Below are 27,878 nucleotides of genomic sequence, written 5' to 3'. Positions count from 1 at the left end.
GTCTCAGACACTTGACACTTAACTAGCTGTGAGACCCTGGGCAAGTCACTTAACCCTCATTGCCCCGGAAAAAAATAATAATTCAAAGACTAGTCCACTGTCAGGAATGGCCCATTGTCAGGAGATCTTAACTATTTTTGTGTCCCGGACCCCTTTGGCAGTCCCAAGGGACACCTTCTCATAATAATGTTTTTAAATGCATAAAACACTTAGGATCACCAAGGAAACCAATTATATTGAAATATAATAATCAAAATTTTAAAGTTAATGGACCCCAGGTTAAGAACCTCTATCATAAAAAAAGATAAATGACAAATGTTGGAGAAGATGTGGGCAAATCGGAACACTAACACATTGTTGGTAGAGTTGTGAACTGATCCAACCATTCTGGAGAACAATTTGGAACTATGCCCAAAGGGTAATAAAACTGTATATACCCTTTGATCCAGCAATACCCAAAGTTATCATAAAAAGGGAAAAGAACCCACATGTACAAAAATATTTGAAGCAGCTCTTTTTGTAGTGGCAAAGAATTGGAGATTGAGGGGATGCCCATCAATTGGGAAAAGGGTGAACAAGTTGTAGTATATATGCTATTGTGCTATAAGAAATGATGAGCAGGCTTATTTCAGAAAAATCTGGAAAGACTTAAATGAACTGAAATTGAATGAAGTGAGAAGAACCAAGAGAACACTGTACAGAGTAACAGCAGCATTGTATAATGATCAACTATGATAGACTTAGCTCTTCTCAACAATACAATAATCCAAAAGACTCATGAAGGAAAATGCTCTCTACATCCAGAGAAAGAACTATGGAGTCTGAATATAGATCGAGGAATGCTATATTCACTTTGTTGTTTGTTTTTTTCTCTCATGGTTTCCCCTTTTCTTCCGATTTATCTTTCATAACATGATTAAGGTGGAAGTCTATTTAACGTGATTGTACTGTATAACCTATATCTCATTGCTTGCTGTCTTGGGGAGGTGGGGAGCAAAAGGACAAAGGAAGAAAAATTTGGAACTCAAAATCTTACAAAAATGAATGTTGAAAACGATCTTTACATGTAATTGGGAAAAAATAAAATACCAATAGTTTTTTTAAAAAGAACCCGTCATAGACTATGAGGGAGTTTGGGTGGTTCTTTCCTTATGCACTTAATGTATATTTAATGTACTTTAATGTAATTTTATGTTTCTCCTATTCTAGTACACCAAAGGTTTTAGACTGTAAGATTCTTGAGACCAAGGACTGTCTTTTGCCTCTTTTTATATCCCCAGTGCTTAACACAACATCTAGCACATAGTAGGCCCTTAATAAATATTGACAGACTGATTCTATTTACACCACAGGATGGATCAATAAACCCTGCAGAGTCATGAAAGGGAGGAAAGATTCATTCTCCTTCCCCGAATTCTCTACTTTAAACTAAGTTTATCCCTGCTTCAAAGGAGGAAGTACTCTGCTACTTATTTATGCCTGGCTAAGACTGCTGAAGAGTTCCCAGACTGACCCAGTCCTACCTAAAGCCATGCCTTGCCTAGAACTATGGAAGAAGGTCTTGACCCTTCAGGATCAAAGATAGGGGAGAGTGGATCCGCCATCTGAGCCCCACACTAGCCCAATGTCTAGCTCGCCACATGATTGGCAGCCAGGTGGATGGAGGAGGAGAATCTGCTCCACCATCTTGTTCACCCCATTTCTTTAATCTCCTCATTGCTGATGGTAGGCGTGTAGCTATGGAACAAGTGAGAAGCCAAAATAACCTTACCCATGTCGAACGATCATCATTTCATATGTCTGAATCATCTTGTCAAGAAATACTTTAACAGGCTGGAGATTGTGCATGCTGCAGCACTCATGAGCACACTCCAGAAAGTCCTGAATTAAAGCAAAAACAAGACATGGCTGCTTTCTAATGGAACAGGAGAAAGAAGAGGTCCTTGACAAAGCTCGATAACTTGAGTTGTTCTTCCTTCTCAAAAGTAAATTCATTTTATTGGTGACATGTTTCTATATGTAGAAACTGTGGAAACAGTATTCAAACAGCATAGACAGCAGTATCAAAATGTTTCTAAAACAATTCAACATTTAAGCTCCTACTGTGTGTTCAGAACATTGTCTTGGGAGCTGGGGAAGATTGCAAAGGTTAGCTAGCACACCATGCCTTTCGGGTAAATATACGTCCCGTTGTGCAACATAAATTATAATAGTGGCAGCTTTGGATATTACATGAAAATAATCTCCTGTAATATGCATTGGGTCAAATTACCACTACCAATTTACCTTATTTTTAGCTTGAACTGTGGTATTTATCCTATTTGTAGATCCATAACTAGAAATATAATCACATGAGGCAAAAAAAAATACATATACAACCCCTGGATGAGGTATTATCAGCCATAGGGAGGAAGGGGGCACTGTATGCAGCAGAGAGGACAGTCCGGCTCCAGATCAGTTATGGGAAGAGAGGAGGAGTTGACCCATCACACTTGACCCATCAGAAGTGGGATGGAGGTAAGTTCTGCTGATAAGGGACCACCTCTTCCTTGACTCTCTCAAGGGGGAGAGCTAATATGCCCCCTGTCTCAGTACATCTGCATCAAGTCACTCTGGCGATGGTTTTGCCCAGTGACCGAGGATGGCAGAGAACAGCAGTCACTGTGGAGAAGCAGCAAGCCTCCCTATGTTAAGGGCCTGGGACAAAGCCTCATTCACCCAATACTAGTTATGCCTCTGATGCCTGAGTGTCACAATTCGTGTTGGGAAACAAAATGTTCTTTTCCTCACATGAATCCCATTCCCCACAGTACCAAACTCTGGAAAGCACAGAAACTAATTTAATCTGCCTTTATGAAAGTCCCTTACCTCTGTCCCTCATCCTGCAGACAGAAGCAACTCACTTTTTTAATTAAACGGAATGAATTAATTCCTCAATAAAGCGACTGTTAGAAAAAAGCTGCCTAGGAAGCATACTTACATTATAATCAGCTTCTGGGAGCTTGATACCAGGAAACAGGTCACTTGTTATTCCATTAAACAGGGGTATGTCATGGGACAGAAACTTGGGTTCATTCACATCCTTGATTGATCGAAGAAGCTGAAAGTGCCAAGCACAGAAAGCCGATTATGCAGCGTGCACTGAAATCCCCACAGAGCCCAAGCACGCCAGGATGGACATAGGAATGCTTTCTTGTGAGAGCAAAAAAAAAAAGTGCAGACAGGGTGAGTGCCCACAGCTTGGGGGAGGGTCGAACAAACTGTGTTCTATCGATGCGGTGGAATCTTATTGTGAGGAATCCAGAGAAACACAGGAAGAGCTGGGTGAACTGATGCAGAGTGAAGTCTGGAGAACTGAAACATCCATCTACTTTACACTATAGTCACAGAATGAAAGCAAGACCAAAAAGGAGCTAAACCCAGTTGAACCGCAGTGATCAATATTTGTCCCAAAGAAAAGAAGGGGAAATACACTTCCCTCTTCTCAAAAGAAAAATGGGAACTCTGGGTGCAAAGCTCATTATACATCCACAGAGGAGGTCCCTTTGTCAGTAGCTGCTCTTTGTTACAAAAGGTTCAGTGGGGGGTGAATAATGTTTTTTAAAAGGCATCAATGCAACACGTATTTAAAAATAAAATTCTAACAAAATTCTAATAACATATAAACAATCTTAAAAATTGATGTAGAATCCCCCAAAAAAATTAATGTAGAAGATAAAGTAGTATATTGATGACCAAGGTCTTTCCTTTAAATTATCATTACCATAATGAGATTATCATGATATATTTACCACAATGAAATTACCATAAATGGAATTGCCAACACCATTGCCACAAATTTCATTACCCTAATGAAAAGGGAATTCTACAGATGATCACCTTATTTCAAAACATAACAAGGAATTTCTGCATCCAAATAAGGTGCTACAAATTGTAAACAGCCAGGCTGAGGAGAAATGAGGCAAGGTGAGCTGGGGGAGTGGCTCACCCCGGCCCATCACCAGGTAGCCACTTACTTTACCTAAATATTCTTGCCAACCAGGGTGCTGATGGACAACGTGGCATGGGGAAGAGTCAGGAGAACATGGGTTCAGCTCCTGCCTCTGAGACATGCTTGAGTCACAAGCCTTCAAATTACAGATAAGGAAGACTTCCTATAGAAGGTAAGCTTAGTCAGCACTAAAAATTAATTCATGTAAGTGGAAGGAGTTTCTATATGGAATTTCCTCCTATTAATAAAACCATAGGTAGGGGCTCATTTCTGTTGTCTTCGCTCTCCCAAAGAACTATAAAACCCACCAGAGGTGTCTAAATTTGACACTCTGGGACAAAGTCCCAGTCACCTCACCCTAGTTACAGATCTACCTTTTCTTCCTGCTCTGAACAACTTCCCCAAAGAAACACAGATCTTAGAACCTGAACCCCACCCCCTCAAGTGAGGAATGGATCTGTTGTGTCCTTACAAGGATATCTTCATTTTCATTCGGAAATTTCAGCTTGAGATTCCCGGCGGCCACCAGCACTGCTTTGACGGCTCGCATGCCGTAGTCATAATGAAACTGGGATGAAAGCTGTTCAGAGCAGAGCCTGTAGGTCATCACGATCTTCACCGACAGAGGCTTGGCATTCAGAAACCCATAGGAGTAGAGAGAGATCTCTGCAATGAGGGCGTAGTTGGGCACCATCATTGCCACTGTCCGGAAGAGAACCTAGCACGCCATCAAAGAGAAGATGGTTTGGTATACTTTTATTTATTTTTTTGTTTGTTTGATTATTTATTTATTTATTTTTGCGAGGCAATGAGGGTTAAGTGACTTGCCCAGGGTCACACAGCTAGTAAGTGTCTGAGACCGGATTTGAACTCAGGTCCTCCTGAATCCAGGGCCGGTACTTATCCACTGTGCCACCTAGCCGCCCCAGTTTGGTATACTTTTAAAGATAGAAAGGACAACAAAAAATTATAGATTATTGACGACACGGTTCACTCCCCGCTCCCTCACCCCAAGGCAGTTCCACTGAGGTTCAATCTTCCTTGTCCAAAGGGAAGAAGACTGATCAATAAATAGCTCCGTAACAAATGCTACTTCAGCAGAGCAACAGTAAAGACTGATGGGTACTTGGCACTGGATCCATCCAATGTCACCGATTCTGGTTTATCTCTGGGTGGAAACCTTGAAATGGCTAAGATCCGCAAGTGAAGCCCAAAGGCAACATCCACACAGACACAACCAACGACACGATGACAGTGATGTCTTGAACCAGTGAGTCATGCACATCTCCTTTACTGAAATTGCTCTGTAGCAAAGTCATCCCTCAGGAGCCCAGACTTAACGATCAATCCATTAGTAAGTATGTATTAATAGTAATAATAGCCAGGATCAGCAGGCATCGGTGAGCTGTGATCAGCACCATAAGGAAACGCCCACATCAACAAGATGATCCAATTCTGCCTCACAGAGAGAAGGACAGAAGGGAAATCTCAAACAAATGAGAGAAAATTACAAAAATTCTAGTAGATTTGGTTATAAAGAAATAGTCATTGAGAGGAGGTATAGTATCAAGAAAATGGGCTTAATGTTATGTCAAGCAAGACCTGGATTCAAATCCTGCCTCTAACAATAAACTGCAACTTTGGGCAAGTGGCTTAACTTCTCGGCTCTGTTCTCTCACCATAAAATGGGGATAATAATACCTGGGACAGGCCTCCCTGGGCTCTGGTGTAAAGAAATTGAGACAATCTATGCAAAGTGCCTTGCAAACTTTCAGTCACTCTCAGTCTTTGTTATTTGCATTCTCATCTTTTTGATGGGGATCAGCAGAAAAGGTCATCCTGGGAAAATCTGCCATTTATCATGCACGACTTTCTGCCCCAGTGCATAATGTATTATAATTATTTTATTTTTTTGGTGAGGCAGTTGGGGTTAAGTGACTTGCCCAGGGTCACACAGCTAGTAAGTGTTAAGTGTCTGAGGCCGGATTTGAACTCGGGTCCTCCTGACTCCAGGGCCGGTGCTCTATCTACTGTGCCACCTAGCTGCCCCTGCAAAATGTATTATCATCATTATCATCTGTTATTTATTATTATGCTGTTCTCATCTTTGCCTTCGTATTATATGCTGTTGTAGTTTGTGGCAGACAAATTCAGAATGAAAAACAAACCAGCAAAATATTACCTTGAGGTTGTCTGGTAGTTCAGAGCGCCCGGCATAGCCAGGATTCATGGTGATGGCTACGAAACAGTTTGGGTTGAGCTTCAGTTCTGTCCCCTCAAAATTAAACACTTCCACCTTCATTTGGATGGCTCTCTGGATACAAAGGATCTGCTGAGCAACCACGGACAAGACTTCTAGCTCAATTCGATTAAATTCATCAAAACACGCCCATGCTCCAGAAGACGCCAAACCTTTAAAAAACTAAGTGTGAGAGAGAAACAAGGTTGTTTTCTGGTAGATGGATCATGGACTCACAGAACATCACAGGTGATAGAGAGATGTTGGTGGCCATCTAATCCAACCCATACCTGACCCATAGTCTCCCCACAGTATTCCATGCTAAGTAGTCAACCACCCCACAATTCAGGAGGAAGATGCCACCAAAGAGGGACCCCACCACCCCCTGAGGCAGCCCATTCCATCTTGGACAACTCTAGTTATTAGGAAGGGGTCTGCCACTAAAACCTGCTCAAAATTGTCCAAAATTGCCATTTAATTCACATAAAAGGGCCAAACGATGGGAGCTGTATCTTGACAGCTACACGAAGATTAGCACAATATCATTCGAATCATATTCAAACAGCATTCTGCATCAGGAAGTACAACGAGCCACCCACAGAGACGTACAACCGTGCGGTGACTTAACTACCATCTTACGTTGGTTACCTTTCCCATGGCCAAATAATCTAAGCCGTCGGAGCAGTTGAAGACAACGCACTGGACGGCCAGGGCCTTGGCCAAGTCCTTAGTTGTTTCTGTCTTCCCTGTGCCCGCTGGGCCCTCGGGAGCTCCTCCAAGATTTAAATAAAAGGCTCCTATCTGGAAAAAGTAAACAGCTTATTAAAGGCGGGTGATTTATTTATTAAAATATTCCCACGCTTAACAGAAAACATAATCATCGGTGATCTGTTTGTAAAAGGGTTATGGAGGTCATCACCCAACTCCATCAAGCACTGCAGGGATGCTTGTGTCGATGGGTGTTATTGGCTTAAACAGGAGAAATCCAGGGGAGTTTACTCAGTCAATACTAGATGGGTCATTATCCTGCACAAGACTAGAAGGCTCTGAGAATGTTCCAACAACTTGGAACATGCCAGTGATGAGGCAATAAGCATTTATTAAGCACTTGGTATGTTCCAGGTACTACATCAAGTGAGGAAGATGCAAAGAAAAAGTGAAAACAAACCCTACCCACAGGGAGCTAACATTCTAAAAGCAACCTTTTTCTGCTAAGAAATTTGAAGAATTTTGCCTGTAGAATATAAACTCTGGGACTACAACTGCCCATCAAAGAGTGAATCCAGGGAGCAGCTAGGTGGCGTAGTAGATAGAGCACTGGCCCTAGATTCAGGAGGACCTGAGTTCAAATCTGATATCAGACACAACACTTACTAGCTGTGTGACCCTGGGCAAGTCACATAACCCCAATTGCCTCACAAAAAAAAAAAAAAACCAAGAGTGAACCCAAGGGCTCCAGCACATTAACTTATCTAGCAAAGTCTAGACAACCTGTGAACTATGTCCAATGACCAAGTAACCTGTGGGGCAGCGAGGTGGCAGTGGATGGAGCACCAGGTCTGGAGTCAGGAGGGGCAGACTTCAAATCCAGCCTTACTAGCTGTGTGACCCAGGTAAGTCACTTCCCCCTGTTTGCCTCAGTTTCCTCATCTGTAAAACAAGCTGGTGAAGGAAATGGCAAACCACTCCAGAATCTTTTCAAGAAAACCCCAAATGGGGTCACAGAGAGTCGGACACAACTGAGGAACAGCAGCAAACCCATGACCTGCCCAGAGCAATCTGGCAGCCAGTTATGGTAGTGACTGCTTGGCCCAGGCCAGCCGGAGCTGCCCAGCCACGCAGGCCAAGAATGTGTTCAGTCCAGCCTCAGAATGGCCAGCAGCCCCTGCAGTGGACTGAACATCTAGTGGCCTCCAAGCAGCCAGGCTGGCTGAGCAGCGGGCATCTCCTCTGTCCTGCCTTCATGTCCTGCTTCTCACTGCATGAGGACCCTCCAAAAGGAAGGAAGGACACTTGGGCCCTGATGTTCTGAAGGTGAATCGCCCCACTCACCTGTGCCACCCCCCGGAGACAGTGCATTAAATTGTATCCCTTGGGCAGCTAGGTGACGCAGTGGATAAAGCACCAGCCTTGGATTCAGGAGGACCTGAGTTCAAATCCGGCCTCAGACACTTGACACTTACTAGCTGTGAGACCCTGGAAAAGTCACTTAACCCTCATTACCCTGCCAAAAAAAAAATTGTGTCCCTTCCCCCACAAAGGGCTCAATATCCATGTGGGCGAAGGTGCCCCAGGTTTGGGTAGGAAGACTTTGTGACTGCCATTACTGTATGATCTCAATCAAGCCTTTAGCAAGAGAACAAAAAGCAGCTCACAGAGGGAAGGGATAAAGCCCACTCTGTCTGCGCGTCCTCAGGGGCTAACACAGGACCAGCACAGAACAGCAGCTCCATGAGGCTCACAGCTTGAGCCCGAATATGTTACATCTCCTAAGCAGCCTTATAAGACCGACAGAAGACCAAGTCTACTTCATATGAACACTGGGGTCATTTCCACACACGGGCGGAGTTATTGGCCATCTACCAGGCTTGAGCTCAGGAACAAGGAACGCACGTGCCTGCCTAAAACCATCCCCCTCCTCTGCCAATATGCCATGACACTTCCCTTCCTTCTCACTGGAACTAAAATTCCCCCCATTAGAGTCGCTCATAGGTTAAGCTACACAGGGTGGTCCACTGCCACCCAAAGAACACCATTAAACTGCAGATGAGTCACAGTTAGCCATGAACTGTTAGCTGGTTGACACACTGGAAAACACCAAGAACTTAGCCTTCTCTGATGGAGTTTAAAGACAGGCCGAGAAGCCTCCATTGGAGGCGATCTATGGGCAGAGCATGACACCATCCGCAAATTAAAGAGGATAAAGCCTTGGGACAAGCCCCTTGAGCCGGACAGTGTCAAGAGCAAAAGAGTAGGGACAGAATTGGAAGTGCCACATGGGACTTTCACAAATGATCTTTTTGCTCATTTTGTCCTAACTTTTCACATAGTCATTCAATCAGCCACTCAACAAGCATTTATTAAGCATCTGCTCTGTGTCAAGGACCACACTGGGCACTGGAGATATGGCCCTTATCCTTAAGGAACTTAAAGCTTACTGGGAGGATGGGGAAGCGGAAGAGACCCCCCCCCCCATGTAAAAACCAATAAATGCAGAATAGCAAATTTCAAGGAAGGGGCGCTAGGGCCTGGGGGCAGGGCATGATAGGGCTCATGAAGGAGGAAGCCCGACATTTAACTTCCATGAGACACACATCCAGGTTATTACATGACCACACCCTGGCTTCAATCACTTCAATAGTGATATTTCTTCATCTTCATTTGCTAATCAATCAGATGAGACACTTACCAAGGTCCGGTAGCACCTGTCAGTTAGAGGAGTTATAACGAGACGGGGAGAATTGCCAAGGTACTCATAAGCATATTTGACATTGCAGTTAATGATTCGAACTCGGACATTCTCCCGTTCCCAATAATATCGCAGTTGAGCAAGCCATTGGAAATCTGTATCGCTTGAGACACCTAGGAAGACCATAATTAAAATAAGAAAAGAAAAAAAATCCTTCAAAGGGGAAAAAGTTTCTCCAAAAAAGTGATATTCTCCTAACATTCTAGAGTTAGCTGTACCTTTTTTTTTTAATGTTCTCATTACAAATTAAAGGAAACCAGGGCAGCTAGATGGCTCAGTGGATAAAGCACCGGCCCTGGACTCAGGAGTACCTGAGTTCAAATCCAGCCTCAGACACTTTACACTTACTAACTGTGTGACCCTGGGGGCAAGTCACTTAACCCCAATTGCCTCACCAAAAAAAGAAAAAAAGTTATAAACAAATTAAAGGAAACTGTTTTGAAATGGAGGCAAAATAGGCCTTTAAGGCTCATTGATTTAGAACTGGAAAGGATCTCAAAGGCTCTCTAATCCAACCCCTTTATTTTACTTTTTTTAAATTTTTAAAAATTTTTTTTAGTGAGACAATTGGGGTTAAGTGACTTTCCCAGGGTCACACAGCTAGTAAGTGTTAAGTGTCTGAGGCCGGATTTGAACTCAGGTCCTCCTGACTCCAGGGCCGGTGCTCTATCCACTGCACCACCTAGCTGCCCCCACCAACCCCTTTATTTTACAAATGAGAAAAGTGAGGTCCAAAAAGAATTCAGTGACTGACCACAGTCATAAAGGCAGAACTAAGAGAGAGACAAACCACAGAGCTAAGGCCTTGTATCCACAGCCTTTTCTTATCTGATTGGGAAGATTTAAGAAAATAAGTCCCATACCCACTTCAATCATGTCCATGACAACGTCCCGGGCATGGACATCAATAGTGACCAAAGCCCCCAAAGTAATCCTGGTCTGTTTGGACAACTTCCCTCGCACCAGATTCACGATGTCATTGAGCTGAAGCTGAAGGTCGTTGTAGTACACTGTTAAGCCCTGAAAGAGGGAAAATACCCAATGTGACATGACCTTCTTTCAATAATCACCATTTTATTTGTACCATTTTTTAAAAAATCAATTCTACAAAGGAGGGACAGGAATTAATAATTTTGTCTGTAAACCTGACAAAATATAAATAAATAAGTTTGGGGTTTTGTTTTTCAATTTGACATTTACACATACCTTTGGAAAGCACTTTCCAGGCATTATCTCATTGACACCATGTTTTTCAAATGGCAAGCAAAAAGACTAAAATATGCGAATAGGCATCAATATAAATATGCCAGATATAAATTAAAATGTATCGGTAAATGAATATTCCAATGGATTTGTCATCTCATCGATGTGCATGTGCTTTGCAACAATGAAGATCATCACTCATGCATGCAACTCATGGCCATGACGTCCTTCCTCTAAGTTACAGACGGAAGAGGAGAGTGAGATTCGACTTGCTCCCTATCCCATTCACTCCCAGGCCCAGTTCAGAACCACTCAAAAGCTGTCCCTTTCTGTACCGTTTTACAAAGGTTTCTATTTCAGACCAATGTTAGGCACGCCTGTCATGTCTCTCTTCTAGGCAAGGTGGTTGACGGAGTGTTTGCTGAGACAGTTTCTGGGCTCTTGTGGCCTCACAAAGGAAAATGGCTTTTCTTTATCCATTCCCATTTTTGAGCATCAGTGGCTTACTTGAATAGGTCAGGTTGAAGGTGCTAGCATTACACTCAGTCTTCTTTTTGTCTCTATCCTTTGTTCTCATTTTCACCTTTCTCCTAGTGAGGGGCTGGCTAATTTTCATGTGACCCCCGAATGTTAACCAATTGTTTTCTGCCTATTGAGATCATCCCCTGCAGGTGGTCATGTTCAAAGAATTCACCATGCCACAGCTGACCTGCTTTTGAACAGTCTCGGTGCTGAGCCAAGGCTAGTCCTCAGCCAGCAGACACAAGGCCTCTCCAGCACAGTGGACCCCACAAGACCTTCTCTTTCCCTGGCATGGCCTCAGAGGCCTCAGCATTGCCTTCTGGCAATGACAAACAGGATTTTCAAAGAAGCAAATCTATGTCATGAGGACATAAGCTGGCACCTTCTGGAAAACACAGAAATCAAATAGAAAGCATCATTTTAAATTTCCCCAAGGACTTTACCTCTGGTCCCCCACTTATGCTTTCTTGGGTCTGAATCGTCCAGTACATTTGAGAGACGCAAAGGACCACCTGGCCGGGCCATTCTCGGACCCAGTCTTTTCTTTCTGATTGTGCATAAGCCTGAAAAATGAAAGCACATTTCTTGTTTTCATTCTTTGTCCTCAAACAAGCCATCTAAAATATTACTCATACTCAGTTCACTAACAAAAAAGAGGAGGCTGAACAGGTGAATGAAACAACACCTGGTGGTCAGCATCTCTGATATTGCTAGATCTATCACTGAGAAACAGCCTGTTAGAATGGATAGAGAGAGCTGGCCTAGAGCCAAGAAAACCCAGGTTCAAATCCCACCTCTGACAAAAACTGGCTATTTGGGACAGTTCAACGAACATGATATACTAGGCAACTCTTTATTAAAGAGTCTAAGCTTCAAGGAAGGTGCCAACCTGTATGAATGGAGGGAGTTTCCTCACCTGGGAGCTCCTAATACCAGTGAAATCACAGGTCTAATTCCCATCTCGAGCTATCACTGATCCTTTGCTTGTCAATAGATTACTTTATCGTATATAACCTATATCAGTTTGCTTTCTGTCTTGGGAAGAGGGGAGGGAAGGAGGGAGAAAAATGTAGAACTAGAAATCTTATAAAAACAAACGTTGAAAACTATCTTTACATGTATTTGGAAAATAATAAAATACTTTTGTGATTAAAAAAAAAGACAATAGACCACTTTAACTCGTGCTCCCGTGAGGAAACCACTTCAGAGAACTTTAAAATGATGGGAATCTGGAAAAAAGTGACCCTTCTCTCTTCTACTTTGTGATACAGAAAAGCCGGGTCTTGTCCCATGCACCCCCTAGATTCTACAGGGAAAACCAATCCAAGAGCAATGGGGCTTCGTGAGGAGGAAATGCTGATGACCAAACACTGAGACGCAACACAATTCTAGTCACTTTCGAGGGCCGACATTCGCGCCATCCAATCAGAGCTGAATGACCCTTCCCTCCTTTCTGAGAACAATGGAGAAACTGTTTGGAGGAAATAGAGTTTGGAGCTGGGAGTTGCTCAAACATCAAGTGTCTGTTGGGAAGGGTTGATTATGTCCACATAAAAGGCTTCCCTAATCCCAGTACAGAAGTGGCGGACTTAATTATGCAAAATGAGGCATGTTTGGACATTACCAGTACAGGGATTTGGTTTTCTTCACTTTGCTTAGTTGTACAAGGGCTGGATTTTCTTTTCTTTTTTTTTTTGGGGGGGGGGGAGTTAAAGGTAGGAGGGAAAGAAAAGAAGTGTTTGATAAATATACATATAATGTATCCCTAATTTTTCTTAGGGGGCAGCTAGGTGGCACAGTAGAGAGAGCACTAGTCTTGGATTCAGGAAGACCTGAGTTCAAATCCAGCCTCAGACATTTGACACTTACTAGCTGTGTGACCCTGGGGGCAAGTCACTTAACGCTCACTGCCCCGCCAAATATTTAAACAAACAAAACAAAACAAAAAACCTAATTTTTCTTAACTTTGATGACACGAACACAAAAAATGTTGATGAATAATATAGTAAAGGAATGAAAAGAGGATTTTCAGTGTTTTAAAACACACACACACACACACACACACACACACACACAGAAATGGTCCATCATTAGGAAAGCTAGCAAATGATGTGCCTGTCCTACCTACCTCACAAGGCTGTTGTGAAGATCAGAAGTGGGCCCTGAGAATAAGCAACAGGGAGGAAGAGTAGACCCGTAACTTCACTGGTAGAGAATTGTCAGAGAAGGAACCCCCTCTGACAGTCAGTCAGTCAGTCAATAAGCATATAGTAAGTACCTACTATGTGCCAAGCACCACACTAAGTACTAGGGATATAAAAAGAGGGAAAAAACAGAACTGCCCTCAAGAAGTTTACAGTCTAATGGGTAAGATGGCAAGCAGGGACAGCTAGGTGGTGCAGTGGATAGAGCACCGGCCCTGGATTCAGGAGGACCTGAATTCAAATCCGGCCTCAGACACTTGACACTTACTAGCTGTGTGACCCTGGGCAAGTCACTTAACCCCAATTGCCTCACATACACAAACAAAAAGACAAGCAAACAAATACATACATATATGCTATATATAAGGTAAAGAAGAAATAATTAAAAGAAGACCCTAGAAGTAAGAGGAGTTGAAAGGCTTCCTATAGAAGATGAGATTTTGATTGGGACTTAGAAGCAGCCAGGGAAGCCAGGAGGCAGGCCATAGCAACTGCCCAGGTGTGAGGTGAGGGGGGCCTGCACCTGGGGAGCAGCAAAGTCAGAAGAGAGAGAGATGATGTCAAGATGAAACCAAGAGGCCTTGACACCCGCACAGATCTGCTCCTTACAGTCCCCAGAGTGTTCCCTGGGGCTCTCAATGCTAGGAAATGTCAGAGGCAGGACTTCCAGGCTTCTAGGACGGTTCTCTTTCTAGCAACAATGCGGCTTTATCTTAATAACTGAGCACAAGCAATCGAGAAAAGAACATTCGACGGCTCAAAAAGTCATTTGTATGATTTCCCAAGGCTTTTAAAAAATCAAAGTATCACTACTCAGTGCCCAGCACACAGTAGGCACTTGATAAATGCTCGATTCCTTGATTAGGAGGCTCTTAATAAGTGCTCGCTGGCCAGCGCCTCGTTCAGAATAACACGGCGGCTCTGCAGAGCCGCGGGACACGCACCACCCAGGCCATGGCGATGACTTGGTGGATGCTCTTCAGCATCAGGTCCTCCACCTGGATGAGCCACTTTTCGACGGCTCCTCGGGCCTCGGCCGTGGAGATGAGGGAGATGAGCTCCACCCGCTCGCCCTCGGTGCTGTACATGGACCTGATGTCCAGGTTGGGCAGGAACTCCAGCTTGGCGATGCCCTCGAAGCACTTCTTCAGGTGCGGCTGCACCCGCAGCGGGTCTTTGGTCTCCGACAGGATCTCAAGCATCTCATCGTTGGACAAGAAGAAGAAGCTAGGGCAGGACAGGGAAACATGGATGCTTCGGTCAGGGGCCAGGGGCAGCGGGCTGGGTTCTAACCACCCCGCAAGCCCAGCCGTCGTACCGGGGGAAGAAGAGACGCTTCTTCTCCAGGTAAGCGTTCAGTCCCTTCATGATTTTATCCAGAAGGTCGTTGCAGTTCTGCAGTTTCTCCAGCAAGCCTGTCAAAGATGTGGCAGCGAGGACCTGAAAGAAGACAGGCTCATCAGACACAGGAACAGGAAAAGATCCATCTGGGAGTTCATCAGAGGAAGCAGGAGCAGGAGCAGGGACATAGGACAACGCCAAAAGCCTCATGAAAACATAGACAGAGCAGTTTTTCTGAGCCCTGCTCATTAAAATGAATTAGCTTGGGGCAGCTTGGTGGCGCAGTGGATAGAGCACCGGCCCTGGAGTCAGGAGGACCTGAGTTCAAATCTGACCTCAGACACTTGACACTTACTAGCTGTGTGACCTTGGGCAAGTCACTTAACCCCAATTGCCTCACTAAAAAAAAAAAAAAAAAGAACATTACTGTTTGTGTGCTGTCTCCTCCATTGGATTTCAAGTTTCTGGAGGGCAGGGACCCTCCCTCTGCCTTTCTTTGTGCACCCAGAGCTAAGCACACAGTAGGTCCTTTAATAAAAGCTTGTTCGTTGACAGTTTGACCAATTACAGAATGTATTTTGCTTAATTAATTGAGAGCCACATATTAGGCTCCCTCATGGAAAGAAAGTCGTGGATCAACATGGCCCAATCGAACCACACATTTGCAGCAGTGACTAATGTACCTCCCATAGGGAGGAAGGCTGAGACCCTCCTTGGTTATTCAGAGCCCCCTTGGCCAGCCCCCAGCCCCTTCACCTTTGGGTCTTTAGCACAGTACTTCATGACGTCCCTCCAGTGCCTGTCCACCGTCTGGAACTGCCGTCCTTCCTCTGGCATCTGCTGCATGATGTCCTCCGAGCAGAAGATGGGCTCCAGGTACAACCACTGGGCCTGCACTTTCAGCCACTCGTCGATGGTTTCTTGAATTCGAATCAAACGGTCCTCCCAGGCCTCCAAAGAAATAATCAGAGTTTCCAGTTATGTGGGGATGATAAAAGACTAGGAACTTCTCTAAGCCTCATTTGCCTCATCAGAAAAACGGGAATAATCACATCCACAGAATGTGTCCCTCAGGGTCACCAGGAGGCATCGGACACTTGGCAAAAAACATTTGATCTAGATGGTCATCCCCATTATGAGCAGGCAGACAGGGCCACTGTCAACCTTCCCAGGAACATGAGAATGCAGCCTGGTGGGGAGGTTTTCAGCCCAGAGAAAGCACTTGTGTAGCTTCTAAACCCAACTCACCTGGCCGCTTCGGGTAGTTCTCATTGTTTCTAATTTACATTTCTTAAAACGGGGTTTGCTATGGGAGATAAAAAGAGCCCTGGATCTCAGGAATCCAACCTGGACTGTTGCATCCTCGCTGTGTGGCTTTGGACAACTTTCTTTGCCTCTCAGAGCTTCTCTCTAAGCAATGAGGGGGGGGTGCGAGGAGGGGGAAATACCACAACTCACCCCCACCGACTTGTCAGTGTCATCACAGTAAATAAGGAACAGATGATAGCAGGAAGAAGGTATTATTATTATTATTATTATTATTATTATTATTATTATTATTATTATTATTATTATTATTATTCTAATGAACTCAGAGAAACATGGAAGACTTGTACGAGGTGAGGCAAAGCAGAACAGAGCAAAACAGGAAAATATGCATACATGTATAAATACAAAAACAAATATATATGTATACATATGTAAATATATATTATATATGGTATATATTTATTTAATTCAATGGCCAATGACAACAGCACACAATAATCAAAGATAAAAGACACGTCCTCGCTGTCTAATTACTAATTAATTATTAATTACTGATGTTACTCATTCCTCAATTACAAAAGTGAAAAGTGACATGCTGTGAGATGATTTTACTTAAGTGTTTTCAGGCCACAAAGAGGAACTTATATGAGAGTTGGTTGGGAGGTATCTGCTACATCGAAACAAAAAGATACCTATATTTTTTTTAATGCAAATTTTAAAAACAAATTTGGGTGTTCAGGGCGATCCATGATATTTATACTCCACTCCTTGTAGAGCCACTGTGATCATGTCTATAGAAAAGAAAAACAAGAGAAAAGGGAATGACCAGGCCAGAAGCCACAGTAACTCTACCTTGATCTCTTTATCAAATGGCTTGATGAAGGGCGAGCCTCGCATCGTCTGCGTCTTGATGATCTGATCATCCAGGATGGCCTGAATCTCGTCCACGGCAGAAAGGATGCTGACTCCAGTCTCTCGATATGGAGTGATGTTAAAAGTGATGTCATCCCATGTGTCTATCATTACATGCATGGCTTTCTCTAAGGAAAATTCCTAGGAAGAGGACGGGTTGTAGTCAAGGCAATAGGTCGTTTTCTAGAGCAGAGGACCAAAGTTCTCATCTTGGTTCCGTCAGTCACTATTTATATGACCCTCGGAGAATCCATTAACCCTCTCTGGACGCCCATTTCCCCATTTGTTCTATGAGGGGGATCCCAGGCCAATCAAAGGCTTACTCTAGAAAGGAAACCAGAGACCATCTGGTCCAGCCTCATCCTTTCGCACAAGGCCTCTGAGGAGTCTATGTTCCTCTCCAGCATTTATAGAACATTCTAAGGTTTTCTTTTCTTTTTTTTTTTTTTACTGAGGCAATTGGGGTTAAGTGACTTGCCCAGGGTCACACAGCCAGTAAGTGTTAAGTGTCTGAGGCTGGATATGAACTCAGGTACTCCTGACTCCAGGGCCGGTGCTCTATCCACTGCGCCACCTAGCTGCCCCACCATTCTAAGGTTTTCAAAGCACTTTACAAGTCTATCTGATCTAGTCCTTACAACAACCTGATAAGGTAGGTGCTATTTTTACTCTAATTTTATAGACAACGAGAGAGCTTCAATAACTTGGCCAGAGTCCCAGAACCGCTAAGTGTCTGAGGCACGGTTAGGACTCAGGTCTTCCTGACTCTATCCACTGCACCACCTGCTGTCCCCAAAACATAAAGCGATAATGTGATGCATCTTTAAATGCCTGTTCATGTGATAGTCCTCCCTCTGACCAGCTGAATCATCCTGGTCACTAGAATAAAGATGGCCTGCTCCCCACCCAAGACAGCATGGGGATGGTGATGTCCACCCATACTGGGCTCTCTTTTTTGTTGTTGTTTTTGTGGGGCAATGTGGGTTAAGTGACTTGCCCAGGGTCACACAGATAGTAAGTGTTAAGTGTCTGAGGTCAGATTTGAACTCAGGTCCTCCTGAATCCAGGGCCGGTACTTTATCCACTGCAATACCTAGCAGCCCCTGGCCCTCATTCTTAATACCTTTCCTGCTTACCTTGCTTGCCCCAGCACTTATGACCTCAAATTTATCCAGGAATGGGGCGAGGTTTAGCTTCAATACTTTTCTGAGAGTGGTCCCTGAGTCCGGAGTTAGATCAAATCCTGCAATTTCCGACATCTGTTTCCAATGGCGAGCTCTCAAACCTGGATTACACAGGATGGTGACAGTAGGGATGTGTTCCTAATTATGAGGAAAGGATATTAATATTAGGTGGTACAATGGATAAAGCACCAGCCCTGGATTCAGGAGGACCTGAGTTCAAATCTGGCTTCAGACCCTTGATACTTACTAGCTGTGTGACCCTGGGAAAGTCACTTAACCCCAATTGCCTAACCAAAATTTTTTTTAAAAAAAGCAATGCAGGGACAGCTAGGTGGTGCAGTGGATAGAGCACCGGCCCTGGATTCAGGAGGACCTGAGTTCAAATCCGGCTTCAGACCCTTGACACTTACTAGCTGTGTGACCCTGGGCAAGTCACTTAACCCCAATTGCCTCACCAATTTTTTTTTTTTAAAGCAATGCAGGGGCAGCTAGGTGGTGCAGTGGATAGAGCACCGGCCCTGGAATCAGGAGGACCTGAGTTCAAATTCGGCTTCAGACACTTAACACTTACTAGCTGTGTGATTCTGGGCAAGTCACTTAACCCCAATTGCCTCACGAAAAACAAAAAAACAAAAAACAAAAAAAGCAATGCAGGGCTGCCTGCTTCACTGAGATACCGATTTAAAGATATAACCAAACATAACTCATTCCCCAACAGCTGAGCTGAATTTCTCTACATTTTAAGAAATTTTTGCTGATTTACCAAAACAATTATTTTTAGGAGTGTATTCCTATTCGTCTGCTAAGGTAACAGCACCCTTCCCCTGTGACAACTTCCTCCTGGTATCTCATCCCTGTTTGGCTCAGTCCCTCCCCTCCCATCCTCTCCTCTTTCAACCTGTCCTTTGGAGCCCCCATTCTAGCATGAAGATGCTGCCCTTTGTGGTCCACCTGTGACCATGAAAAACTGGCTACCTCCTTTCCCACCCCCAGAATACACTTTGTCCCTGACCACCCACCCTAGTACCCAATGTTCGTTCTCTCATCCCCGCTCCCTACAACAAAACCCACGCGTCTTCCAAATTCCAGAACTTATGTTGTGGCACAGAGGGGACACCTGATAAATGTTTAATGACTAACTTCCCTCTTTCTGACTATTCTTCCAGTTTCCCAACCTCTGTTGTCCTCACTCCTTACTCTCTCACCTCAAACAGCCAAACCCTATGGTTTCTACCTCCCCTCTCCCCAGCCCCCAGTCTTCCAGCTGACCTCTTCCCTCAGTGGAAGGACATAGAGAGTGAGCACAAGGAGACTGCAGCATCTCCCCACAATCGCTATGGACACAAATAGTGGCCTGGAGTCAAGAAACAACAGTGAGGGAATGGACCAAATGAGCATCCCCCAAGTTTGGTGCTGGAATCTATGAAATCTCAAAGGAACCAGGCAAAAGCCTCTGGTAGGTTGGGTAGATCTGCAGGAAGAATACGCTGAAAGATGTGCCAGATTCACACAGCATAAGGGGCATGGATGGACGGGTTGTGATCTGGGGAGAGAACTCGCATTCATGAAGAGCCCAGAGGCGCTGAAGGACAGGATATTGTTGGCCTAATGCTAAGTGGTGCAGGTCTATCTATACCATAGGTTCTAGCTTTAAGGTCTCAGGAGTCATTAAAGAAAGAAAAGGAAAGAGAGAAGGAGATTATTAATTGATGGGGGTAAAGGGGCACATGGTATGTGTTGGGGACAGCAGGTGACTGGCAATCCTAAAATGCAGGGCAGGGCTCGTGCTGGAAAGCTGTGGAGAATAAGGAAGAACCAGCCTGTGGAGGGCCTGGAATATGGCACAGAATTGATTTACCAAACACGGGAACAGACTTGTTCCACACCAGGAGGGCACTCTCTCATTTCCTTTGCTTCTTAAAATCAGTACTTTCTTCAAAGCTCAGCTCAAAGGCCACCACCTCCTCCGCGAGGCCTTTTCTAAGGCCTAAAAATCATCACTTACTAGGGGCTGACTGGCGCCTGGCAGATTCACAGAGGGGATGCTCCAACCATCCGTCACTGGTCTCCTACCTTAAAGGCTTTGATCTGCTCCATGACAGCAGAACACATAATAACTGTTGGGTTGTCTTTAATTTCTTCCTCTATTTTCTCATCCGTTATGGATCGCCTTCCTGCCGCCTTTCTTTTCTCTTGGGCTTCTTTCTTTTGCTTCAGTTGGAAGAACCTCAGGCTCTTGTAAACTTCTCTAAAAAATTCATCCACATCACCTTCCATGCTTTCTCCATTCAGGTCCAGAAAGCCTCCATCCATCCACCTGGAGGAAGGGAAAATGACAGACAATTCCTAAGAGCTTTGGAACTAGAAGGGGCCTTGGCCATCCCCTCGTGTAACCCCTTCATGTTTGTAGATGAGCAAACTGAGTCCCAGAGAGGTTAAGTGACTGTTCAAGGTCACACAGCCAGCCAGAGGCAGAACCAGAGGGAGGATCCAAGGACCCTGATTCTGGCTCCCATGTCCATTCTATCACATCAAGTTGCATCCAGTGAACATAGGATCCAGACTCACAAAGGGGATGTGAAGAGATGTCAGCTTTTACCGCCCCTCACAATTCTTAGAAAGAGGGTTGAGAAAAATGCAGTGTTTATTGACTCTGCAAACCCCAACTGTGGATCCTAGGGCAGCCACGTGGGCCATGTGCCCCCATGTCTCCCCAACAAATCTCCAAACATACAGAAAAAAATAATAAATCCTAACTCTGCTCTTTAATTACCTGTGTGACCTTTGGCAAACCCTTCATGTCTCCACCGTTCAGTTTCTTCATCTATAAAGTGAAGGAGTTGGCTAATATGACTTCTAAGATTCCTTTCAGCCCTAAATCTATGATCTCATGATCCTATAAATAGCCAAGTGTAAAGTTCATATAATTTTTTTAATGTATTCAATAGATGCATCTCAAAAATAGACACTCACACAGGATTGAGTTCATTTATATCCAGGTAAGTTCTATTTTGAAGCACTGGTCCAGGAGAAATAAAATCAGTTCATGTTTTAAACTTTTCACGTGTTGCATGTAAACAGTCTATTCTCTTACCAAAGTCATAATTACCGTTTTTCAGTTCGTTGCCACTTCAGAATGAAAGTAAAGAACTTCTGATAGGGTTCAACGCTCACTTTTAGCTTATCTAGCTCTGGGTATTTTGTCAGTTCCCATTTGAAGAGCCCCTCTTCTTTATTAATAAAAGCCACCATATCTTCTGCCTCCTGAATACGTTTTTGCAGCATTCTTACATCGGTCACGTACTGAAAGCAAGCAATAGTACTCTTGAGAAATAGTTAGGTGAGATTCAAGAAAACAGCTTTGCATGATTCTGACAGGCCAGAATATTGAGCTGCCTCAAATAAGCTTATATTTACTAAGGATAAATAAATGTTTACTAAACACCTACTATGTAATGAGCACTCCATAGGCTTATACTCGGGTTTTAAAAAAAGAAACAACCTCACAAGCACCAAGATTGGAGAGGCATGGCTAGAAAGCAGTCTGCCTGATGAAGAACTGAGAGTCACAGTGGACCCCAAGCTCAATCTAAGCCACGATCATGATCTATCCAGCCACCATGAAAAGCAAAGCCTTCTTCAGCTGCATTGAGAAAACACTGTAAGATCAGAACTAGAGAGGGGCAGCTAGGTGACACAGTGGATAGAGCACCGGCCCTGGAGTCAGGAGGACCTGAGTTCAAATCTGGTCTCAGACACTTAACACTTACTAGCTGTGTGACCCTGGGCAAGTCATTTAACCCCAATTGCCTCATTAAAAAAAAAAAAGAAAGAAAAGAAAAGAAAAGAAAAGAAAAGAAAGAAAGAAAGATCAGAACTAGAGAGGTAATAGTCCTGGGTGCTGCATTGAGGCAAGGCTATTGATAAGTCAGAAAGCTGACCCAGAGGTCAAAGGATAACTAAACAATCTAAAAAGCAGCTGAAGAAACTAGGAAATCTTCTTTTTCCACTCACAACCCCTTTTTGCCAGAGAAATTTTTACACAAGCCCAGGTATATAGGTATCTAAAATAAGTATATATAATCTTTTACTGCTGCCAAAATGTGTGACCCACACATTCAGTTACTCAACCCACAGTTTAAGCTTTGCTCTAGAAGACAGAAACTGTCCTGCAGTATTTTCAGGGCGATGATACAGTGAAAGGCCTGGTTTTGTGCTATTCATCCCTCCGGGGCAGGAGGAGTGATAGGCAGAAACGTAAAGAGCTTCCTAACAAGTGGGACAGGCTACAGGACAGGGCGGCAGAGTGGACCTTCAAGCAGAAGCAAGAGGGAGCAGCCTGGATAGGCTCCAAGGTCTGTGATGCCAATTCTGTATGCTCCCTGAGGTCAGGGCCCGGTACACTATGGTCTTTGTTTCTCCAGAAAATGTCACTGCCTGGCATTTAAATAAGTGCTTGCTGAACTGAATAAACTAGACAACTTTCCTAATTAAGAAATACATTATTACCGGGAGAAGGGGCCAGTGGGGGGAGTGAGAATGACTTGCATCATTCTATTCCAGTGTTGTAAAGAGCTGCTAAGGTGGATGCCATACCAAACAGTGTCTCAAATAAACTAAATCAGAGAGCAAACAAAAAACACAGGGCTAATGGCATCAGTAGGATCTTAGCTTTTTAAAACAACACAAGTTTTTCTACCACTAAGTTCTGGAAATGAGGCATGGAGCAAGACTTGTGATTTCGATAGTATAGGGAACTCCTGGGGAGGAAATTCCCTCTCCCAGTACAGATCAGAGCCTGCCCCATACCTTCTAATCTTTGAGAACTCCCCTGATCATTGAGATGTTAAGTGACTTGTCTGGGATCATGTGGCTAGTGTGTGCAAGAGGCAAGATCTGAACCCAGATCCTTCTGACTCAGAGGCCTGAACTACAGCTCTGACAGCATGTGTGTGCCTGACCTGCTGCATCCGCTCCAACTCTGCATATTCCGTAAACTCCTCCATGCGCCGAGTTTCCTTTTCAATTTCCAAAATAAGTTTCTCTCTCTTGGCCACCAGATCAGTCTCACCTTTCCGCTTGGCATTCTCAATTAGCTATGTAATAAAAGAGAAGTGGGTTGTATTAATGACCTCATTACATTTCACAAACATGCCAAAGAAATATCTAAGTGTGAGTGTGGTAATGAAAACAGAGAGAGATGCAATGATATATATGAAAATAAAACATTACTGGCTGCAATCCAAGTTATAAAAATTCAGGATGGTCAACAGAACTTTGTGTCAGCTGATTTTGCCCAACTGTTTCTCCAATCAATTGATAATCAATCAGCATTTATTAGCTACTGTATACATGCCAGGCACAGGGCTAAGCACTGGGAATACCAAAAGGCAAAAGACAAGCTCTGCCCTCAAGGGGCTCACAATCTAATGAGGAAAATATTGTTACAAGGGAGAGTAAAATATATTGGGAAATGACCAGTAAAAACAAAAGGCTTCGATATATATATTTTTATGTAATACAGACAGGTATAGATGAAAGACTAATTACTATGTTTTGACTCAAAATTTCCCAAATTAGGAGGGGACGACGTTTAGTGAATTAGATTATCGGATTGTTTATGAGATTCTGACTCACGGTTGAGTTGACATAATTGCTAAGCCAAGGGTCTATTCCATCCAGTAAGAAGACAATTATTAACTAACATTAAGGATGTGCAGTCAATTCTCAATTACAGGCAAATATATAATACCTGCTGTGGAATGTTCTCACTCTGATCACAGGTTTTTTTCCTGAAGCTCAGTCAGAACATTCCTATCCTGCCTCTTCCCCTTCTCTCCTCAGCCCCGACTCAGTTACAGAATATCTTAAGCCCATAAGACAATTTCAATAGTTTATGCAAGGGGCAGCTAGGTGGCACAGTGGATAAAGCACTGGCCCTGAATTCAGGAGGACCTGAGTTCAAATCCAGCCTCAGACACTTGACACTTACTAGCTGTGTAATCCTGGGCAAGTCACTTAACCCTCACTGCCCCACCAAAAAAACAAACAAACAAACAAACAAACCCACAACAGTTTATGCAAAACAGAACACGAAGTCAACTATGAGAAAAAAGCACAGCTTTTTCACTAGGCCCAATCCTTCTGTGGAAATGCCTGGCTCTTTCCATCTTGTTCTAGTTACTGTAGGCCCCAATCCCCATTTACAAGGCATCGGCACATGCTGAGGGCACCCAATTTGTCCTTATCACCATCACCCAGAGACCTAGACTTGGAAAGGGCCTCAATTGGGTCCAGCTTTTAGGTTCTTAACCAGGAATCTGTGAACTGGGTTTTTGACTGTTTTGATCACTATATTTCAATATAACAGGTTTCCTCAGCTACCTTGTGTGTTTCATTTTATGTACCTCAAAGCATCACTCTTAGAAGAGGTCCAGAGGCTTCGCCAGGCTGCCAAAGGGGTTCAGGACACACAAAAAAGGTTAAAAAGTCCCACATTTTCCAGAAATGAAACTCAAGCCCAGAGAAGTGACTTACCCAAGGTCACCAAGCAAATGCTAGCTTTAAACCCAGGTCCTCTCCTCACAGAGCAACTGTCCTTCCCCCCGGACCATCCTTCCAGGTGAAGAATGGGTTAGACCCCAGGCCTGGAGTCCAACTAAGCCTTTTCCTTCTACCCCTTAAACAAGCAGGCCCTGAAGCCCTCTGCAATAATCTAAAAACTTCTACAGTTAGTAACCAAGAGCAATGGGAAGATAAAACACAAAGGAAAAATCCAAATATATAAATTAAATCTTCATAGAGTTATATAGAAGGGACAGCTAGGTGGTGCGGTGGATAAAGCACTGGCCCTGGATTCAGGAGGACCTGAGTTCAAATCCAGCCTCAGACATTTAATACTTACTGGCTGTGTGACCCTGGGCAAGTCACTTAACCCCAATTGCCTCACTAAAAAAAAAAAAAGAGTTATATAGATACATGGGTATTGAACAAACTTCAAAGATTCCCTCTCTTTGTCTGGTTTTCCCTGGCCTTCCCTCTGCCTTTCTCCCTGGGTCTTCCTCCTAGCAGAAAGAATTCTCCAAAATTTTTTCGGCACATGGGAATCTCTGACCCTTGCATTTTTTTTTTAAACATTCTCCTCTTGATTCTCTTGGAAGTACTGAGTGAGGTTGATTCATCCAAAGATATCTAACCACCAGGGGGTGCTGCTGGCCACTCACCTGTTCCTGTACAATAATAACAAGAGGGTAATCTCTGAGCTCTCTAGGCAAGTCTCTGATTCTAAGTCTCAGAGCCCATCTGCATTGCTACAGGTAGTATCCTTGCTGAAAAAGCCCTGGAGTCAGAAAGACTCATCTCCCGGAGTTCAAATCCAGCCTCAGATACTTCCTAGCCTCTTAACCCTGGGCAGGTGACATCACCTTGCTTGCCTCAGTTTCCTCATTTGTAAAATGAGCTGGTGGGGGCAGCTAGGTGGCGTAGTAGATAGAGCACCGGCCCTGGAGTCAGGAGGACCTGAGTTCAAATCCGGCCTCAGACACCTAACACTTACTAGCTGTGTGACCCTGGGCAAGTCACTTAACCCCAATTGCCTCACTAAAAAATTTTTAAAAATTTAAAAAATTAAAATGAGCTGGAGAAGGAAATAGCAAACCACTCCAAGAAAAAGCGATGCTTTGAGGTGCATAAAATGAAACACACAAGGTTGCTGAGGAAACCTGTTTTCTCTGCCAAGAAAACACCAAATGGGGGTCACGGAGAGTTGGACACGACTGAAATGGCTGAACAGCAACTAAAGTCTCTTCTGGCTTTAAATCTTATGACCCCTAAATAAAATAAGGGAGGAAATAATTCAAAAATACCTTCAGGGAAGCAAAAATCACCCTGGCATAGACAAAATGTGACTGACTTAGTAAATCCCTTATTACTAAAAATGTGAAATTTAGACAAAAGTGTCACTGGGCCATAAATTAGCTTTAGGCATGTTAGGTTCTGGAGATGCATATAATTTGTTTGCGACATACACACATAGATACATAGATATCTCTGTAGAAATATGTATATATGTATACATATAATCTATGCCTATATATAGATATTATATGGACATTTATATATAAAATCCGATGCAAAAGTCTTTCCCCCCCCCCCGCCCCCGCCACAATCCTGCAAGATACAAACCAAAGGTACTCTTATCCCTGATCTGCAGATGAGAAAAGTGGGAGTCAAGGAGGTGAAAGAACGTGCCTAGTTAGGGACACACAAGTGTTCAAGGCAGGATTTGAGCCCATTTCTTGGCAGAGATACTGGAGTGTTTTGCCATTCCCTTTTCCAGCTCATTTTATAGATGAAGAACTGAGGCGAACAGGGTTCAGTGACTTGCCCAAGGTCACATAGCTAATCAGGGTCTGAGATCCAATTTGAACTCTCCAAGATGAGTCTTCCTGACTCCAGGCCCAGTGCTTTAGACACTGTGCCACCTAGCTGCCCTATTTTAACCTTCCTTCAAAACCATGACAAATTACTTTAAATGTTGACTAGCCAGCACCTGAAAGCAAACACACTGGAAATAGACTTACATCATCATTTTCATTAAAGATGGGATTAATGTTCTGAGGCCAGAGGAGAACGGAGGCATTTAAATCTAAATCCTCAGGGGGAAATATGAAAACATCCAAAAAGTAATTCATTCGGCGCTGGCATTCCTGCAAAAGAAAAGAGAGTTTCTGGTTTTGCCCGGCTATACCATGCTACACAGTAAATCGAAGGCCTTATTTTTTAAATGGATATAGAATGCAGGTTTCAGCACTGACTAGTACTTTTAAAATTACATTACCTCCATCACTGCGGGTTCAGGGGGGAACCCCTGTTAATAAGTAGGCACAGATTAACCAATGTGCTTTCCAAGTTCAGACCTGAAGCAGTTCTGCATGTTGGGAAACTGGAGCAGAGAGCGCTAACCTCCAGGCCCAGGGCAGGCACTCATCCTCAGTGACTGACTCGGGGGCTTCCCCTCTACCCACAGAACATGAAATGGTCGCTGCAGCAGAAACCCCCCAGAGTCACTAAGTCTAGTGTCCTCACTTTGGAGGGGAAGGCCCTGAGGCCCAGAGAGGTGAGCCCACTTGCCCACAGTCACACAACAGCTGAGAGAGCCAAGCCACGATTCAAACCCGCGGGCCCTGACTCGAAATCTGGGGGTGTCTCCCCAGCACAGCTCACACATGCAGGCCCCCACTAGCGGGATAGAGAAGGAAGGGGAGCCGCTCATGGGTAAGATGAGAAGTCTAGCCTCGTTTGCGTCTGAGGGCTTCCTCCCAGCTCTGTCGCTCTAGGATCCTCACTAGACGAGAGACTGGGAAGGCGGCGTCTTGGAAAGAACACTCAAGGCGGAGCCTCAAGACCTGAGTTTGAATCTGACCTGGCACAGGTCGCATCATTTCTTTGGGTCTCAGTTTTCTCATCTGTAGCATGAGAGGGTGGGACTAGACAGGTGTGGTTAGGGAGCAATCTGTCTGAAACAGGTTTGGTGGTTTCCACA

The 27,878-nt window shown here is 44.0% G+C and overlaps 1 protein-coding gene across 1 annotated transcript in view; it reads right to left on the bottom strand.

Moving 5' to 3' along the window:
- The window catches only part of DNAH12 (dynein axonemal heavy chain 12), a 172,991-nt gene that overhangs the window by 108,626 nt on the left and 36,487 nt on the right, over window positions 1–27,878 (bottom strand). Inside the window, exons 14-30 of the mRNA XM_043972200.1 lie at window positions 26,917–27,042; window positions 23,296–23,430; window positions 21,444–21,637; window positions 20,408–20,651; window positions 18,287–18,472; window positions 17,091–17,291; window positions 15,726–15,920; window positions 14,947–15,068; window positions 14,573–14,855; window positions 11,868–11,987; window positions 10,563–10,719; window positions 9,640–9,812; window positions 6,879–7,031; window positions 6,174–6,413; window positions 4,464–4,709; window positions 2,981–3,100; window positions 1,772–1,881 (exon numbers count right to left, since the gene is read on the bottom strand). Coding sequence (XP_043828135.1) covers window positions 1,772–1,881; window positions 2,981–3,100; window positions 4,464–4,709; window positions 6,174–6,413; window positions 6,879–7,031; window positions 9,640–9,812; window positions 10,563–10,719; window positions 11,868–11,987; window positions 14,573–14,855; window positions 14,947–15,068; window positions 15,726–15,920; window positions 17,091–17,291; window positions 18,287–18,472; window positions 20,408–20,651; window positions 21,444–21,637; window positions 23,296–23,430; window positions 26,917–27,042 — 3,005 coding nt within the window. The remainder of the gene's footprint in view (window positions 1–1,771; window positions 1,882–2,980; window positions 3,101–4,463; window positions 4,710–6,173; window positions 6,414–6,878; window positions 7,032–9,639; window positions 9,813–10,562; window positions 10,720–11,867; window positions 11,988–14,572; window positions 14,856–14,946; window positions 15,069–15,725; window positions 15,921–17,090; window positions 17,292–18,286; window positions 18,473–20,407; window positions 20,652–21,443; window positions 21,638–23,295; window positions 23,431–26,916; window positions 27,043–27,878) is intronic.

Source organism: Dromiciops gliroides, chromosome 1 (assembly GCF_019393635.1).
Source record: "Dromiciops gliroides isolate mDroGli1 chromosome 1, mDroGli1.pri, whole genome shotgun sequence".
Taxonomy (NCBI): domain Eukaryota; kingdom Metazoa; phylum Chordata; class Mammalia; order Microbiotheria; family Microbiotheriidae; genus Dromiciops; species Dromiciops gliroides.
Note: the sequence above shows the minus strand (reverse complement) of the source record. Positions and strands in the feature narration are given on the sequence as shown.